General features: G+C 46.4%; 1 protein-coding gene across 1 annotated transcript in view; it reads right to left on the reverse strand.

Moving 5' to 3' along the window:
- Positions 1-4200: 4200 nt before the first annotated feature.
- Positions 4201-19618, reverse strand: part of LOC148415402 (protocadherin-16-like) — an 82957-nt gene continuing 67539 nt past the window's right edge. Inside the window, exons 10-20 of the mRNA XM_088427757.1 lie at positions 15839-16078; positions 14350-14475; positions 13040-13249; positions 11911-12777; positions 11727-11840; positions 11430-11641; positions 10959-11110; positions 10732-10862; positions 8710-8996; positions 8499-8640; positions 4201-8413 (exon numbers count right to left, since the gene is read on the reverse strand). Of these exons, the coding sequence (XP_088283883.1) occupies positions 5814-8413; positions 8499-8640; positions 8710-8996; positions 10732-10862; positions 10959-11110; positions 11430-11641; positions 11727-11840; positions 11911-12777; positions 13040-13249; positions 14350-14475; positions 15839-16078 (5081 nt within the window). The 3' untranslated portion in view covers positions 4201-5813. The remainder of the gene's footprint in view (positions 8414-8498; positions 8641-8709; positions 8997-10731; positions 10863-10958; positions 11111-11429; positions 11642-11726; positions 11841-11910; positions 12778-13039; positions 13250-14349; positions 14476-15838; positions 16079-19618) is intronic.

Consider the following 19618-nt stretch of genomic DNA (forward strand, 5'->3'; position numbering starts at 1 on the left):
CGTGCAAAGTGTAGGTATGAAGGATTTGCGGGTAATCCCGGTATGAAGAGACGGATGACTCCGCACCCGGGCCTCATTTTGACTGGACTCTTGTCTCGGTTTCTTGGCGGGAGAGTCCGGTCCTTGCCAAAGCCCCCCTGGACAAAACATCTTGGCCCTTTCAGCGTGAAGAACCACATTCCTAACATGTACTCTGAGCCCCTTCCACACAGAGATCCCGCTAAACTGCAGCGTACGAGACGTAATACAAAGTAACACTTTGTTACCTCCGCATAAAACCGGCTGCGCATTTTGCTTGCCGAGCCCGGTGGTCAAGGACGGACTGGGATAGGATCGGCTGACGCGTTGGGCTCCTCGGAGGGAGAGTCTGGTCCTTGCCAAGCCCCCCCTGGACAAAGCATCTCGGCCCTTTCCGCGTGAAGATCCACATTCCTAACATGTATCCTGAGCCCCTTTAGATAGCTAGGGGCCTAGCTAGCTAGCTAGCTAGCGAGAGAGAGCGAGAGAGAGAGAGAGAGAGAGAGAGATCTAACAGCCTGTTAATACTCGATCTTGATAGAGATAGATAGATAGATAGATAGATAGATAGATAGATAGATAGATAGATAGATAGATAGATAGATAGATAGATAGATAGATAGATAGATAGATAGATCTAACAGCCTGTTAATACTCGATCTTGATAGAGATAGATAGATAGATAGATCTAACAGCCTGTTAATACTCGATCTTGATAGAGATAGATAGATAGATAGATAGATAGATAGATAGATAGATAGATAGATAGATAGATAGATAGATAGATAGATAGATAGATAGATAGATAGATAGATAGATAGATAGATAGATAGATAGATAGATAGATAGATAGATAGATAGATAGATGGATAGATAGATAGATAGATCTTACAGCCTGTTAATACTCGATCTTGCTAGATAGATAGATAGATAGATAGATAGATAGATAGATAGATAGATAGATAGATAGATAGATAGATAGATAGATAGATAGATAGATAGATAGATAGATAGATAGATAGATAGATAGAAAGATAGAGAGGCTGCACTCTCTTAGAAGAGATACGGATACATAGGGAGCTGATGAAGGAAAAAAAAAGTCTTTGGCCATGCCCCAAACAAAGGGCATGGCTCACGTCTGGAAAAAAAATCTCTGCACACGCGTCTACAAAAAGGACTACAGCATATCTCGCACAACATCTGGACAGCTGGGGGAGGGACGATGAGGGAAGGAAGGCCATGATGCATCTACGCTACGTCAGTATAATGTATAAGGCACTCATCACAATGATACAAGTAACACTGTGTGACACAGAGAAATTACAACCAGGAAAAAAAAAGACAAAGGGAAAAGACGGGCAAAATGCGGCTGTGTGAAACAAATAGCAGATCCCACCCTTGACTAACCCCTCCTGCCCCGTCGTGTTGAAAGCAATTGTTGCTAACGTCTACCTTTCGAGCGGCTCGGCGACACAAGAAAAAAACTCGGCGGGGGGAAAAAAAAACAGCCTGCCACCATTATATCATCACATTGACATGAATCAAAGCCGCCTTGCTAGTTAAAAAAAAAAAAAGCTGCATTCAACCACTTATGAAACCTTGCCTATTCCTGGAGTCGAAACTTCAGAGAGGGAAACGATGGCACAAAACTGTTGCGCAGAGGACATGTTAAAACCATTATGTCCCCCCACAGTCCTTTTAGTCATTATGTCGTCAAAGCTGCAAAAAGAAGAGAAAGAAATGAAGCTGTCAAGACTTCTAAGAGTGCCGATCATTTGTGGGAAATGCGGTTGAGTAGCGGGCACCTCCTTTTTGACAGGTGGCCGTGGAAAGGCAGCATTTCCTGACAGCGGGTGTGTCAATGAAACACTTAAGACTCTCAACCACCGTTTGAATTAGGAACTTACACAATTGACCATCAATTCGTTGAAATATGAAATTTCCCAAGTGGGGGCACTTTAGGGGGTACATGAGATTTGAACAGGGTTTCTGCATGTATAAGCAAATCAAATTTAATGCATTTTAATGCGGTGAGACGGTGCATTTTACTTTTCAAATTAAGAGTAAATTAATAGGAACATGAAGCAACTTCTCGTTAAATTGTGTCATAGTCACTCCTTTGCAAAATGCCTGTATTATTATGGCTGTATTATTTATACAGATGCGCAATGTCATCAGTGACGCAAAACGGAAAAAAAGCAGCATCATGGGAAAAAAGGATATTTTAACAAATAACCTATAGTATATTTTTAATTACCTTATACATATTACCTAGACTCATTTGCAAAGGTAATATAAGAACATGGCATTTTTTTTTGTCCAGAATGCCATGTAAAATTGGAAGAACAAAAGCGAATTTTACATAAGAATAAAACATTATAATAAAGAAAGTTTATTTACTAAATTTTAAAACCATATGTTTAGGACAATTGTCAAAAAATAAAAAATAAAAAAAGACATTTCTTTTGTGTATGCATGGGTCAGTATCCCACACCATTATGGGGAAAAAAATGCTACGTTTTTAGCCTTTAGCATAGAAGTATGCTTGAACCTTTTTTTCTAGTATGTTCAAATGCATTTGCAAATATAACCTTATTTGGATCCTACAAATGAAGAAAACAGCGTTTGCAGAGTTTGCAAGTACGTTTGAAAAAAAGTCAGACACTTTTGTATATTGTCAAATACTTTGAGGTAATATATTTTCCTTTCAATGAACTTTAACTGCAAATCGAATAGAAGTCAAAGGCACACAGGCTCAAGGAGTATTTGTTCCTTTCTAACTTTAAAAAGAAAGCAAAAGAATTGCACCTAAAGAGGCTGAATATTAGTCTTGAATCTCAAATGAACGTCCTTGACAAAGCAAAGCTACAAAAGGAAAAAAAAAACACTTGACTCTTAGATCGGTGCCCTTGGAAAGTTGACTGAGCTAAGAGACGGCTAACGCTAGCTTTGTTGCTAAGCACGTCTCGGAATGCTTTTAGCCTCACGTCCTCTTTCTTCGGATTCAAAAGAGAACTTGCAACAATGGAATACGCTTTCGGGAGAAGGAGGCCGCAGCTTTTTCGTCGACGTAAACGTCCTTCATGTTCGTCATGTTGTACAGTACAAAGACAAATCTAAAACCCCCGCGCGCATCGGGCTATTTGGGTGGTGAGAATTTTCATCAGAATTCTGATTTATGAGAAGAAAATCTGAATTTGGACTCCCTGTATTCTCCGCACTATAATGTGCATTGCATCATAAGGCGCAAAGAATAGAAGCCACAGCAGTGGCTGGCGAAGGGAATGGCAACAAAACTTCGGTCAAAAATGTAAGCTGCAAGGTAACAGTTTTTCAAAAACCACGATAATATAAAAACATAAAATTACTGGCGGCAGCCTTTTCGTCCTTTGAATTTTCTTTCCGGAGGAAAAAAAAAACTGCAATCGGGGAGCGACGGCAGTAAGCCCGCTGCAACGTTGACGTCTCAATTTGACCGGTGATGGAAAAAACACGGGCGCTCCTCGCATGTCAAAGGGAGCGGCCTCCTCCTGCGCTCTTGACGGCCAAATGACAGATTTCATTTGGTTTATGGCCACTCTTTAATTTCAGCTTTGAGTAATGGCCCGACTCGCCCTCTTTCGCTCGTATCTCCCGAGCGCCGTTGTGTAAATAGTCGGGCCCTCGTCGTTCTGGGGAACCGCGCCGGCCTCGTTACCGTGACGCCCGAGCCAAGCGTATCATCAGCGGATTGTCCCGTTTCGGGCGGCTCCGCTCTTATTTACGGTTGGGAAAAAAAAAAAAAAATCATCCCGCGCGTGTACCGGTTCTGAATGGTACATGCTGTTTATTGCGAATGGTCGCGCATGAAGTCTTGAAGACAAAAACAGGACCGGTCCACTTTTATGGAGCCAATCCAGATCCAAACAAACCTTTCACGCTTCATGTTTACAAAAAATGTACAAAAAGTTGACTTGTTTTCTCAAGATCTGTTCCAAAAAAAAGGGTTTTTTGATACTTTTTTTATCAGCACAAATATTCAATTCTTGAGTAGTCAATGATATTGCTACCAAGTACCGATACCACTAGTACAGGGTTTCAAAGAAAAATCTGAAAAATCAGGAAATCAGGAAAATGTATTTCCAGGTGGGCTAGACCAATTAAAAAAAAATAGTATATTACTTTAAAACAATAATCAAAATATATTATTCATTTTTTAATACTGTCCAAAATCATACAACAATACAATTAATCATAAAACATTTCAAGTTTATCGAAAATATTTCAGCTCATTTTTATACTTTACAAAATCAATCCGCGGGCCAGATTAAACTGGTTTGCGGGCCAGAACCGGCCCGCGGACCGTTTGTTTGACACCCACGCACAAGCACACGGTGCCCATCACTATGTGTCGATCCATCACTGATGGACGCCCGTTTTGCCCGCAACCGAAAAAGAAACGAAAGAAAAAGGGACAAACTAAGCATTGCGTTTTCATCCATTGTTGTACGACAGGATTGGGCAGTCCATTGTGACTGACACTCGAAGTGTAAAAAGTTGTAAAAATTGAAAGTGTAAAATGCCCGCCTCTGATTATGAATTCTTGCGCTCATATTATAATATTATAATAAAAAAACATGGACATCCAAAAATATGGACATGCAGCTACCAGCGTTTTATCCCTGCATCCAATTTCAGACAAAAGATTGACTCTGTCTCCATTAAAGTTCTTTAATCAGGCACTTGAGCTCAAAACATTCCTCCAGAAATGACACAGGTCCAAACAAAAACAAAAAAAAAGCCGTAAAAAAAAGCCTTTAGTCGATTAGCAAATATATCTGTCCGTATTCACTTACCACTATTCTTTCTAATAATTTACATCAAGCCTCTGAAGCTTCTGAGGTCTGCCAACACAATAAATAATAAAATACCGCCGAATACCATGCTTGCTATTTAAAATGCTTTCAAGAGTTGGCGAATTTGGGATAGTAAGTAAAATAATTCCAAATAAAACAGACGGTGGCAAGGCTTACATTGTGTCACTGAAATGGCGTCCAGGCATCTCGTGAATCCGGTGAAATATCACCATAAAACCTTCTCTCATTTGCCATCTTCCGCAAACCAAAACAATGAAGAAAAGACGCAGATTTTTTCAGCAATGCTTTGGATCTTACATTGCGCTACTTTGAAATGGATGCGTTGTTTTGAAGTCCCCCTCACGAGATCGCCTTGTGACGGTGCGCCGCAAGAAGCGGTAAGGCAATATATGATCAATTCAAGCGCCCCAAAGACAAATCCTGCAAGCGCTTCACATTCACGATTACCTTCCTTCGCGGCGGAACTGGAGACGGTCTCATCCCGCTCCGTTCAGTCCTTGTACAAGAAGACGTCACGGTCTGAAATATTTACAGTAATCTCTGACAATAGTTGCAAGAGTTTAAAACAAAAAAAAAACTTTGAGCGTTAAGGGATACAGTACAAGCTACAAATATACAAATATAGAAAAAAGTGTTTTTTTTTTTCCAATAACCGTTTGAGACTCAAATGCCGTGCCCCGGTGAGAAAACCGCATGTAAGTATAAAAATATAAACAAGGCTTTTTCTACAAAATATTGACATCGTGTGTGAACCCCGACCCTCTTGTTTTAATGTACAACTGGATCAAGAGGAGAATGAAGTCCACCGTGGTCCAAAGTCCATTTCGGCCCTTTCAGTTTGTCTACAAACGGCACCACCGCGAGTACCGCAAAACGGCGAAGGAACGTAACTGACGCAACGTTGCGCTCATCAAATGAAAGTTTTAGAGTCCCCAAAGTTCAAATCCTCAGTTCCGCCTCATCCGCGTGCTCCAGGTTGTGTTCCGTCGTGCTGATGACGGACGCCGACGGGCCCTGGGAGACGCTGAAGGGCGTGACGGCCGGAGAGCGCGCCGCCAGCGGCGACAGGGACGGGGAGAAACTCGGGGACATGGCCACCGAGCAGATGGATCCCTCGCTGCTAAGGGGAGACCTCCGGAACGTGGACAGGTGGGGGAAGGTCCTCCCCACGGCCGGCTTGGGCGGTACAGTTTTTGCGCTCGGGTGCGCCACGGAGGTGATAAGCGGCGGCGGGTCGATCCTGGACTCCGCTTTGCCTTTGCGGTGGAAGGAGCGGCGGGGATGCGGGGGAGCCGTTTCGTCTTTCAAACGCGCAATCTCGGTGAAAACGCTGGCTAAAGGTTGGAACTGGGGGCACCAGTTGAGCAGGTAGTCCCAGTTGTAGCTGCCCCTCAGTTCCTCGTCGCTGGCCATGATGGCGGTCAAGGAGCCGTCCACACTGGGCTTTCCGTCCTCGGGGAAGGTATAATCCTTATGGTGGGAGACGCTGAGAGCCCGTCCCATACCCACATACCCTCCCCCCTCGTCGCGGTAGATGGGCACCTGCCCAGCAATCAGGGTGCCGTTCAGGCTGCCCATTTTCTTCCCTTTGAACCAGTCGAGGGAGGGCTCACAGGACACGTCTGACAACTGGTCCGCGTCCTGCTGGATCCCGGAGTCGGGACCCCGAGCGGAGATGCGTTCCTGCATGGAGGACGAGATGCTGGACACGCGAGGGTATTCGTTTATCATCCTGATCTCGTCGTCCTCCGCCGCCTCGGCCTCCGCCGAGCCCCGGCCGCTGGAGTGGGAGGGGTCCAGGGATCCCCCGCGGGTGTACGGCCCCCCGCTGCTGCTGCTGCCGCTGCTCTGATCGGCGGCGTACCCGGGAAGGGCCTGATGGTAGATAATCTCGTTGGCGGCTATTTTGGTCTCCTCGAATTTGTGCAGCATGGTGGCGGACGCCTTGGTTCGTCTGTGTTTTTTCTGTTCTTTCCTCTGCCGCCCGAGTTTGACGAAGAAGAGCGCCACGGCGATTACGCACAGTATGACTATTGTTCCGAGGGACACGGCGATGACGCTGACGAGCAGCATGCTCATATCCGTGGCGAGGCCGAAAGAGGTGTGGCTCACGTCCACGGTCACTTTGACGGCCGCCGTCCGTGAGGACTCCAGAGGGCTGCGGGCCATCAGGTCTAGCGTCATGAGGCGAACTTCTCTTTTGGAGCGGCTCACGCGATGGCCATAGCTGTCCATCTTTAGGGAGATGGCGCCAGTTGATTTGTTGACCTCAAAATAGGGCGAATCGCCAGACAGCGAGTAGAGGACGACCCCGTCCAGGCCCCCGTCTTCGTCTTTGGCCTGCACTCTGCCAATGATTTGACCTTTCTTTGCACCCTCGGGCACTTTAAAGGAAAACTCCGGGGAGGTAAAAACGGGATCATATTCATCCTCCCCGGAGACGTAAATCTGCACTGTGACAGTAGCGGAGTAGTTGCCAGCATCCATGGCTGCAACCATAAAATTGAAGGCGTTCACTTTCTCAAAGTCAAAAGTAGAGCGGGTCCGAACCTCTCCCGAGGTTTGGTTTATGAAGAAGGCTTCCCGTCCGTCTCGGGAGCCCTCCAGCATGCGGTATCGCAACTTTCCAAAGACCCCTCTGTCGTGGTCGATGGCGTGCAGCTTGGTGACTAAAGCATTTTTGGGCTGATTCTCCCTGATGCTCGCGGTTACTTGGCTGAGCGGGAAGAAAGGCCAGTGGTCGTTGATGTCCTTTACGTCGATGCTGACCGGGGCAAAGGCGAAGTGTCCCAAGCCGTCCGTCGCCTGGACAACGATCATGTGGGACAACTGACTCTCGCTGGCCAGAGGTCGCTGCAGCTTCAGGGCCCCCGTCCACTGGTCCACCTGGAAAAGGCCGCTCTTGTCCCCTGAGCTGATGGAGTACCGCACCTCCCCATTGGGAGCAGAGTCCGGATCAGTGGCAGACAGATGAAGGACTTCCGTTCCCGCAGGGGCGCTCTCGCTCAGCACCACGCTGTACTCTCCTCGGCTGAAAGCCGGAGGGTTGTCGTTGACATCCGTGACACTGATTAGGATGGACACGCTGGAGCTGCGCTGGGGGATCCCGCGATCCGATACCACCACGGTCAAGTTATAACTCGACGCGGCTTCGAAATCCAGCTCTTCCACCAGGATCAGGCTTCCGACCGTCTGGAAGCCTCTGCCTTCCAAGAAGCGCACGCTGCTCTCGATCTGGAAGGCGTTACCGGAGTTGCCGCTGGCGATGGCAAAATCAAAACCGCAGTTGTCACGCGACAGGTCTCCGTCCGCCGCCTCCAAGGTCACGACCACGGAGCCTGGAAGCTCGTCTTCAGACACGGATGCTCTGTACTCAGACTGGTGGAAGACGGGGGCGTTATCGTTGATATCCGACACTTGGACCTGGACGGTCGCGACGGACGAGAGGGATGGCGTGCCCTGGTCTCGAGCCTCGACAACCACGAGGATGGAGGGATTTTCAAAGTCGAATTCTGTTTTTCGGTTGACGAACAGAGTGCCTGCGAGGAAAAAGAAAAGAATGACGTGTATTGTTTTGAAAGCGTTTGGGAAAACCTGAGCTCTGATTGCGCAGGAGAATATTACCGTTGCTCGGGTCAATGGAGAAGACACCCCTAGTGGATGACATGACCCGGTAGGTGATCTTCCCGTTATCCCCGGAGTCTGAGTCACTGGCCGTTACGGTGATTAGAGCGCTGCCTTCCGGGAGGTGCTCCGATACCGTCACCTGTTGGATGCCAAGCCATGGATTTATCAACCCTCGCCAATCCCGCGGACGTGAAGAAAACTGCCGTACCTGATACAAATCCTGGGTGAAGGCGGGCGCGTTGTCGTTGACGTCCTCCACCAGCACGGTCAGATTGGCTTCGCTTTGATGTTTCGAGTCCGACGAACGGATGGTCAGGGTGTACCAGGTCCTCTCCTCATAGTCTAGTGCGCTCGTCAGGGACACGCCGCCGCCGTAGCAGTGGATTCCGAACATGCCCTTGCTGTCTCCCTCCAGGTGGAGCGTGTAGGAAAGGGCCGGGCCGGAATCCACGTCATTTCCTGTCACTTGGCTGATAATTGTGCCTATCAGGGTGTCTGAAATGACACAAGGTTGAGGACGTTTAATGCAGGGACGTTTTTACAAAAGTTTGGGCTGTGTGGGACTGTTTTTTGTTGTTGTACCCATTTTTAAAGCAGTTACTTGGGAATCATGCGCTGTAGTCCCAATTTAGATCTTGCATGAGGGAAACATTTTTGTTTGTAAAGAAACATTTGGTACAGTTCTTGGATTTTTAATGTAGGGTTTGAATCTAAGTTTGGGGTTTCAAGGTAAGGTTTCAATCTAGGCTTGGTGTTTCAAAGTAGGGTTTTAAATGTGAATTAGGGGTTCAAAGAGGGGTTTGAATCTAGGTTTAGGGTTTCAAAGTGAGATATTAAAATTAGGTGTACGGTTTTCAATCTGGGATTCAAAGGAGGATTTTAAAGTCATAAAGTGAATTGCGGCTTTCAATTTGGTTGCAAATGTTATTTACATCTGTGCAAAAGTCGATATAAACAAATTCATTAGTTTTTTTTGCGGACAATTTACTAATAAATGGCGGGCAACAAATGGCCCCCAGGCCATACGTTGGGTACCATTTAATCATCATTTTGCTATCCTCACCCGACCCTTTCTGCCATCGCGTGATCACATCTGAGAAAACCATTAAAGTGCACATTTTTGAATCTTTTCGCAGTTGCACTATGTTGCTAGCGCTCGTCTTTCCTGCTTATTAGCCTCCGGACCACAGTCAGTGAGGACAGTTTTCTGTTCCAGGGCAATAGTCCCATCCATTCATTTTCAATACCGCTTATCTTGGTCAAGATTGAGGCAGGAGGTGAAGCTTATCCCAGCTGGCTTTGGCGGAAAAAAAAGGGCCACGCCCTGGACTGGTTGGCAGTCAAATGCGGGGCAATGGTGAATGGGGCACTGACCGGGAATCAAACGCACGGCAGCTGTGTGAACCACTACACCACCAACGAACCTGATGAAAGTTTTTACGGTCATCCGCATCGATATTCCGCACTTGTATGAGAAGAGCAAATGTCAAAGCGCCGAGCGGTCAAGACTTTGGGGGTCTGTGCTGTGAACTGCTCGAAAGTCATTCTAGTGGCTAAATCAAACACTCTTTTATTGAGCTTGACATACAAGCGCTGCCAGAATGTCCTTAAGAATAGTCTTCAGAGAATGGATTACAGCCCTGTAATTATAGCCGCTATGTACCAAAATATTCTTGCTTTGCTGAATAAATATGAAGTTCTTTGGCCAATCTTGAACATTTTGACCAGTGCGGATCATTGGGTGCACCGTGTTGTTAAACCGTGATATCAATAAACGTTTTGAAACAATTTCATATAAGACACTTTAGGATCGAACCGACATTACTTTTGTGACACTTTGAATGGCAAATTGTTTATTAAAATTGTACCCTATATTTATTTGATATATTTAGCGCTACTACGCCAAGTTCAGATGAGACAAAAAAATATAGGGTAGCGCCGTATCTCGCTTGCTTTCTTTTCAAGGTACAATCAATTCCTATGAGTTTGGGACACGGAAGCAGGAAGTAGTGCTTGGCAAAAACATAGACATATGCTAATGAATAACTGTGAATGAGACTAGACCTAGAACTGAAACCCATTCATACGTAAGGCGCTGTGGATTACAAGGCATGCTGTTGATTTTTGAGGAACCGAAAGCGTTTTAAGTACCCCTTGCGATCCGGAAAATAGGGTAACTCGTTGGAGGTCCCTCACTTTGCCTTGAAACTACCGTGCCGAGTCCACTTACCCTCGGGCACTCGGATCTCCCGAGGCAGAGGAATCATGGGACTGTTGTCATTGAGATCGATGACGATCACGGTGAGAGTGGCGGAGCCGGCCAGTCTGGGGGTACCGCGGTCCGTTGCCATGACGACGAGCCTATTTGCACAAAAACGGCAACCAAACGCTCGACCTGTACTTTCGCGATTCGTGGAGCGAGAGGAGGAAAAAAAGAGAAATAAAACAAAGACCGACTTTGTCTGGGTCCAGATTTCTCTGTCCATGATGGCCGCGGTGCTGATGCTGCCAGTCAGCGGGTCGATCTTGAACAGACCGCTCATGGATGAGGACCTAATGGAGTACGTCACCTGGCCATTTTGACCCTGGTCCAGGTCGTTTGCCGCAACCTGCAAGAAGATTGAATGCAACTATAGAAAGAGCCAAAAAGCTGCTTCAGCGTAACCCGATCCGGTTAGCGATATTGCCAACGGAGTCCAAATGAAATAAAATGGGCTCCGTGGACCCGCTTCCAGGGAACAAGTGATTGAATACATTCGGCAGGAGCGCTGAGAATCCAGCCATTCATTACTGCGCCTCACTGAAACTATCCAGGCCGCTATAGAGTGAAGAGTGTTTCTATTCTGCTCCATAACTTCACACTTAAACAAGGGCCAACCACAATAAACTCCGGCGCGGGGTGGGGGAGTTACAGTAGGTCTACTGCACCTGGATAATGGGAAAATCGTGACCCTGCGCCTCTCGGATATAGGCCACGTAGTTCTGGAGCTGGAAGCGAGGCAAGTTGTCATTGACGTCCTGCAGGATTAAGTTAACCGCCATGTAGGAGCTGGAGGACGCCGTCTCGGCTTTCACCACGAGGCGGAGTTTGGGGGTCTCCTCGTAGTCTAGCCCTTCGGATTTCTGGACCCATATTTCACCTGATTCGCGGAAAGTATAACGCGATATAAGGCTCGGTTTTGAGGACTTTTTCGAGCGCTTTGAGTCGCCGTTTTGTCCACTCACCCGTTATGGAGTTGATTCCAAACGATTGCAAGCGGTTTCCACTGAAAAGACTGTAGCTGACCCCGTTTTGAGAGCCGTCGGGATATTGGGCTTGGGTCTGGGTTACCACAGTACCTACAACATAAAACGAGGTTAACGCACAGTTGTCCTCGAACGAGGTTTCGTCCGTGAACGTCTGCGTTACCTTTGGCGGCATTCTCCTGCAGACTGACGTCTCGCGCCGCGCGAGAGAAGCGAATCCCCCTGTAGTTCTGCTCCTTAATGTAAACTATGACTACCCCCAAGGAGGACTGCGCCGGATTGCCCTGATCCATAGCCTGCACTATTAAGGTCCTCTGGCTTTGGGTCAAAGCCTGCAGCTTTTCTGTGGCTTGGATAGCTCCTGTCAGGGAGTTGATGGTGAAGCCCCTCACGGGATTGGCGAAGCGATAAAAGACGGAGCCGTTTGCCCCAAAGTCCTTGTCCTCGGCTCTCATAGTGGCAAGTACCCTTTGGCTCGACACGCCGCTGGCAGAAATGTTCAAAATAAGTGGGTCCTGAACGAAGAAGGGGGCGTTGTCATTGACGTCCTGAATGTGGACGGTGACCCGGGCGGTGGCGTTGCGAGGGTTCGAAGGCGAAGAGTCCGCAGCGCACACCTCAAAGGTATAAGAGGCGGTCCGTTCCCTATCGAGAAGTGCGGCTGTGATGATCCGGCCCGTGTTCTGATCCACGATGAACATGCTCATGGAGCCCTCGGTCAGAAAGTACACAACTTGGCTGTTGGGACCCTCGTCCAGATCTGTGGCTTTCACGTCCAGGACCAAAGAGCCGACGGGCACGTCTTCGGACACGTCCGCCGTGTAGCTGGCGCTGGTGAACTGGGGGCTGTGGTCGTTAATGTCTGTGACGATCACCTCCACGGTGGCGCTGCTGCTGCGGGGCGGGTGGCCCTGATCCCGGGCCACCACCGTCAGGGTGTATCTGGCTCTTTTTTCCCGATCCAAAGGTCCAGAGGTGGAAAGTGCGCCGGACTGTCTATCCAGGTGGAAATCCCCTGCGGGGTCTCCAGCTGCAAAGACGTAGCAAAGTCAATACTAGAAATTAGGACCGTGCGATAAATCGTAAACTTAGTTATAATTTGATCTATGTGTAAGACATCAGGAAAGAAAAGCAGAGGATCACGGACAAATCCTTGAGGTACGCCAAAAAAGGCTTTTTCACAAGGTATTGCTCAAATATTGCAAAATTTTGAGGGGTATGGACCAGGGAAAATGCTTTTATGCGGTATTTCGGACCAAAATACCGTACTAAATAAGGAGTGACCCCCCCACCTATAATCCTGTAGTTTATTTTCCCGCCATCTCCGGCGTCCTGGTCGGTGGCTCGCAATATGAAGAGCAGCCGAGCCTCCGTGTTCTCCGGCACCTCGATGCCGTAGAACTGGCGTCCAAAGACGGGGGCGTTGTCGTTCTCGTCCAGCACGCGGACCCTCACGGTGGCTTTGGCGTAGTTCGGGGGAAGGCCTCCGTCTTTTGCATAAACTGAGGCAAAAACATGAAAAAAGTCAGATTGACGGCAACAGGAGGAAAGGTAAACAGGTTTGCGAGTGGACGTGTCACTCGGAGCCATTTGGAAGAGTAATGAGCCCACCGGTATCTAATGGCGCCAAAGTGTTTTGGTTCCGTCTAGTCCCAGTGTGATTGCACTGCCTTTGATCAGCACCTTAAAGGAGACTTATTGTGCCCCCCCAAAAGTTGAAAACAGTTCCCAGGTGCCTAACTAACATGTCAATGACATACTTTGCATCATGAATCACAGCGCAGTACATTTTACACACGCTTGTGGTTTCGCCTCAGAAAGCGGTCCACTTTGAAGGGTTGACCATGTTTCATGCAAATGAACCACAGCTCAACCTGCCCCCTCATTGCCTTGACAACCAGAACGTGAAGGAAAAGTTATTATTTGTCAGATTATAGTAATTCGACAAATATGAGACGCACCTGTGCATAAGACGCACCCTTAATTTTGGGGTCAAATTCTGGTATTTTCGATGTTAGCATGCATAAGATTTACCGATGTTGGCAACAACGTAAAAATTATAGCAAAACAGACTCTCGTTTTTGTCAATTTTCAAGTTTTTTTCGAGTGTTCATATTCGTAAGTTATATCTTTGTTACGGGTTAAGCGGGTTTCAGATTTCCCACGTTGTGAGCGGTTCAGTGAATGCCTCGGCAGTGTAACGTTGAATGGGCTCGAAGCAGCTGTTTTTCCTTTTCTTCTGGACGTAGTTGGAGTTCATTTTACCATAAATTCCCGAAGGTGCGCAGCGTTTATGACTGTGACTGCCCAAAAGACCACAATTAATAAATGGGTCAGATGAAAAACTACATGTGCGCTAACCGTTGCACTCTGCTGCATAACCTTGCCATTCTTATTTGAACCATCATAACTTTTACACGTAATATTCCAACGCGTGAACAAGGATGGACTCGGACGTCGGTTCAGTCCGCTCGCTTCTTTTATGGAAAATAATGCCCTGTAAAAGCCAGGATGTCCTCCACTGAGGACACTAGGACTTGTCCCGACGAGTATAAAGACAGACCCAGAACTAACGTCCGCCACAGTGGACACAAAGGCGTACCTGTGACGGCGTAGAAGTCCCGAAGCTCTCTGTCGAGTGGCTGCGTGGTGCTGATGACGCCCGTCGTGGGGTTGATGGTGAAACCTTCCGCTGAGACGCCACCATATGTCACCTCCCCGTTGGATCCTAACGGAAGAACACATGTCATGGAAAAGAAGTATTCTTCATAACATTTTCTTGTTCAGCGACTAAGAACAAAGAACCTCTCATTTAACATACATGACAACTAGCTAGAATGAGACGACCTTAACAGTGTCTTCAACGCAGACGTATTATCATTGTCTTGTCTTTCCCTCCCTTCTTGAAGTTCTTCATGCGGATCTTCTCCTTCACTTGTCCCTTCATACTCTCTTACAGTCCACCAACCAGACTGCTTTTAAGACTTGTGTCCTTGGAGCTTCAAATCGAAAGCAACCCCCCAAAACTATTTGTTTTCCAGACTATTTCACCGACTTGCCTAAATCCCCCAAAACAAACTGACAACACACACAAATAGACTATTATTAAAAAGCAGTGGGCGCATACGGACGTGTAATTGCTCATTTTCTCCCCTTATTTGTTTGTTACGGGCTGGCTAAGCCAAGTTAGCAACGGAGCTTCTCCAGGTGTTCCGCTTGCGTGCAATAGCGCAAAGCTCCCTGGCGCAAAACGCCCCTTGTTTATTTCGCTAATGACTTTTGGAGAGAAAGTTTACAATGCTTTTTGTTTTATTTGCTTCGAAGTCACGCCGCGCGGAAATAAATACGAAAGGCTGGTCCCCGTGGTTTTCATTTAGGAAAAAACAAAAAGGAGAATGTTTGCTGGACTTGGGGTGTGCAATTTTCAGCGCGAAATGGCTTGAACGTCTAACTTGCTTGTCATCAGACTATGATTCATATTGTTTCATGTTTTGAGGGATGTGGTTCTCGAATTGGGCTTTCCTCCACTCTTATACGGGATATTTTTGAAAACTGGGATTGGACTTTCGTCGAAAAATGTGCCAAAACCTGAAGGAAAACTACTTTAGAGTTCTGACTTTAAAGTCCCGTTATTCTCAAAATTCTTGGGAAGTTTGTTAGGATTTTGCCTTTGGAGACAATAAAGAGGATAGCCAGAATTCACCAAATTCAGATTTTCAAGTCAGAATTTTGAGAAAATTCAGACTTTTTCTCAGAATTCTCACTTCAAAACCATAGACAGAATTTCCATGTAACACTTGAAAGTCAGAATCGTCTTTAAATTCTGAATTTGGACCAATTCTGAGACTAAAGTTGGAATTCTGAGAGTAAACCAGTAAAAATAAAGTCCTGACTTTACACCTAAGGGAGAATTATGTCTCCTATTCTAACACTGAAGGATTTTTCATTTCATTTCTACCCAAAATTCTGACTCTAAAGTGAGAGTTTTGGTATACGTGAAAATCTCCGCCCACCTTATTTGTTCCATTCATTGGCCCTAATCTTTTTTGAAGCGAAATGAAAAATGACTAGTTGTATGCGGGCATTTTCACCTTGGTCCAAATCAAAGGCGGAGACGGTTAACACAACGGTTCCTCTGGGTTGGTTCTCAGAGACGTGCGCCTCATAGTTGCTCTTGTCGAACTGGGGCGCTTCGTCGTTGACATCCACCACGTAGACGCGCAGCAGCTGGCTGGACGAGCGGCGAGGGACGCCGTGGTCCTCGGCCACGATGGTCAGGTTGAAGACCTCCTGCTCCTCGCGGTCCAGAGGTTTGAAGATAGACAAAGAACCTGTGGGAGAGACCAATCGGGGGAATGATTTGCTGCGTACGGCGACCGGTTCTGGGTCCATCCAGGGACTGAAGTCCAAGACGGGTAGATGGATTTTCTGAATTACAGGCTTAAAAACAGGCTGCTCTCCAAGCAGTCCCTCCAAAAAGTGTGCAAAGTTATTGAAAAACCGAACGCAAACACACACGGGGGGAGGGGGGCAGGTTCTATCATAGCAGGGACATGCCATTGACAAACCATTTATTTGCCCCTAATCTTAACCATCACCACAAATTGCCTAACCCTATTCTTTACCCTTACCTCAACCAAAAAAGTCTGGACCCTCAAAAAGAGGTCTGAACTTGTGGGGTCTTCCAAAATGGTCCCCACAAGCCCAAGAGGTCCCAACAAAGGAAGTAAAACCAGGGATTTGGTACCCACAATGTAGCAAAAACCAATGGTGCATACACACTCTCACACACAGATGGAGTTTTTGTATTTGTGACAAGTCAATAAACAATCAGGTAACAATGAGCCAGAAAGTAAAAAGCGAAAACAAATCACAAGATCGAGAAGAGGAACAAAACCTAAACAAATGAACACTCAGTGTAAGTTTATTTTATTATTTAAAGAAATTTTACCGTGACACTTTTATCAGTTTTTGCTCACGTCTTGTAAATGCAGTTTGAAATTTAGACTCTGTCCTTTTTACCGCACAATTTTTGGGACTCCAAACATCAACAGTAAAAAACTCAGGATTTGGTCCCCACCATGTAGCAAAAACCGAGGGTGCACACACACTCCCACACGCAGATGGAGTTTTGCCTACCTGAGCGATCACAACTTCCACCAGCGTTAAACTAACAGCTTGTAAGGGTCTGGCCGCAATTTACAAGATTTTCCACAGCATCGCACGGCGGCCATCGGGGAAGAAGCCGTAAACACGCGCTCCACACACGCAAACATTAAGGCCTGCCGTGCTCTCTCGAAATTAGGGGCCACTTCCAACTTTGTTTTTTCTGTTTTTAATCCTTTTTAGATCATGAGCTCGCATTGATTCCTTTTCAATTTCACGGCTAAAACTGCGGGAACGCTGACACCGCTTTGTTTTGGATGCTCTCTCACATCATTGTGCCTTTCAGCTTTGAATCTGGTCCCGGTTACCGCGTTTGAATTTTCTTTGACTCACGGCGGAATTCGACTCGATCCCCGATCACTCGTTGCACATGTGAAAGGTAAAAAAAAAAAAAGATGTGTGGGAAAGGGGGAATTTCATTTGGGGTGTTTCTAACATCTTAAGCCTGTTTGGATATTTTGTGGCGCCGCAACACTTTGGGCTACGCGGGGCGAGCCGGCTAAAAGGCGTTTACTATTATTCAAAGACGTCAAGCTGCCGCCGATCGTGAACACGACATCACATGTGGTCAAGGCTCAGCTAACAACCAATCACAGCTCAGTTTGTAAATGTCACATGACCAACTCATAAAGAAGAGCTTGCTTACCATAGAAGCAGCTCAAGTTTAGCTTACCGCATCAATGCAAAGCACCTAGATGCGACGGCCCGCCCTCTTTCTGTCAACGCCGGTCACTCATTTTTTCAAGCCAGATGAAATTAAACTCGTCAGTCCGTCACTCCGTCAACGTACTTTTGCCGAACCTTCCATCACCACTAGAGGACGAAATTTGACTTTTTCCTGGTCCGTCATTCATCAGGCGCTGGTCTACGTCTGTCTGCACTCATACTATTTTTTTTTCTGTTTTTATACTTGCATTTAAAGTTAACACCATCTCTGTGGTTCTACGGTTACACTGCAATTGAAACACGACACAGTAATATAAGTGTGACACGAAAACCCTAGGCTATAACACACCATCACATTTATTAACCCCCATGGTGGATGCCGGTTCTCATTTATAACTGCCTGTCCTACAACTATAGATGATGTGAACAATTGTATAAATTTATCCCAATTTCATCTGTCACATACACGACAAGTAAAACAAAGTATTGATGAGGTTGAATTTACTCCCCCCCCCCCAAAAAAGTCTTCAATTAAGGAATTAAAAATCTTCTATCTTGCATTTCCTGGCCAATCAGAGAAAGAATGAAATGACGGACTGTCCGTCAGTGCTTGCTTCTGCAAATTACAAGTGAGCATGAAAATACTAACTTCCCACTTGAAACTGGGGAGGTGGGCGGAGCCGGCCACGTGTCTCCGGCGCCACAACAAAGCCCACCGGACCAAACAGCCCGAGGTCGGCGTTTGGACCGAGCGACCGTCTCACGCTAGCGCGCAGGCATTAACATGCGATCCGGCTCCTCTAATGGTTCCCAGAAGCCCGAGCGGGAGGTTTTTTTTTTGTTTTTTTTTGTATGTGCACGCTTGCTTGTGTGTGTTTCATATTTGTCAGGCCCTCTTCATCTGTCTGGCCCCCAACCGAGAGAAATAAGTCATAATGGGGAAAACGCCGGTTGCCGTCCCTTCAGAAGGACAAGTTTGCGTGTTTACGGCGGGCGATTAAGGGACGCGGGAGACGGGGGGCCAAGGCGGCGGCAGGGTGTGTCGGCTGTTCAAAGGTGAGCTGATATAAAGCGCCCGGGAGAATTTTACAGGTGCTGGGAATTCTTCAAAAGGGCTGGCGTGAAATGACATGAGCAGGTGAACACATGTGGGCCGTCTGCCGCGCCGGCGGAATGGAATTCGCAGCAGGTGGTGGAAATATAAAAAGTCAGCAAGGGATGTGGAGTTTAACATGCAAAGGAGCTGCAGAAAAGAAGCTTGACTCGGGGATTGAAAATGAATCCCGCGGTCAAACTTTGACTCCGCGCTTATCGCTCATTTGGACTCGTTCGTTCCACGAGGCTGAACTTTATTGGATAAGAAAAATGAAGGCAATTTGTTGCTTCCTCTCGGCTATGACTCATGTTTTGCTACTTACGTCGCGATGGTTTGTTCCCCCAATTTATATTTCCGTTCCCTCATTACCTATGATTGTGGCAAAAATATCGAGTATTGCTGCACGACTGTACGGAAAAGTGGTGAGATTCATACTTCATAGCACAAAATAACCTTTAGTGACCTTTTGTTGGGAAAAACTACACATATATACAACTATAAAACTGATACAAAAAGGAATATAAAGTAGGGCTGGGGAATAATTCAAAATAATGTCATTAATTTGCCATTTTAAAAAGTCTAATTTGAAAATTAGTTCAACAAAATTGAGGTTGACAAGATGAGTTTACAATAGTTTCTTGTATAGTTCATTCTGCCATTTAATCATGTGATGCACTAGTTTTTTTGCACAAATTATGAAGGTTTGCCCCTTACGTTCAAACTGATTCAAAAACAATATTCCGTATTTTCCACACTGTGAGGCGCATCGGATTATAAGGCGCATCTTCACTGAATTGCCTATTCGAAAACTATTTTTATACAGTATATAGGGCGCACTGCACTATAAGGTGCATAGAATAGAAGCTAAAGTAGTGGCTGGGCTTGCGTTATGCATCCATTAGATGGTCATTTAGGTTTTTGTTTTTTTTAAATGGTACATTAC

Source organism: Hippichthys cyanospilos, chromosome 11, assembly GCF_059441005.1.
Source record: "Hippichthys cyanospilos isolate Australia breed blue-spotted pipefish chromosome 11, RoL_Hcya_1.0, whole genome shotgun sequence".
In the NCBI taxonomy this organism is placed as follows: Eukaryota; Metazoa; Chordata; class Actinopteri; order Syngnathiformes; family Syngnathidae; genus Hippichthys; species Hippichthys cyanospilos.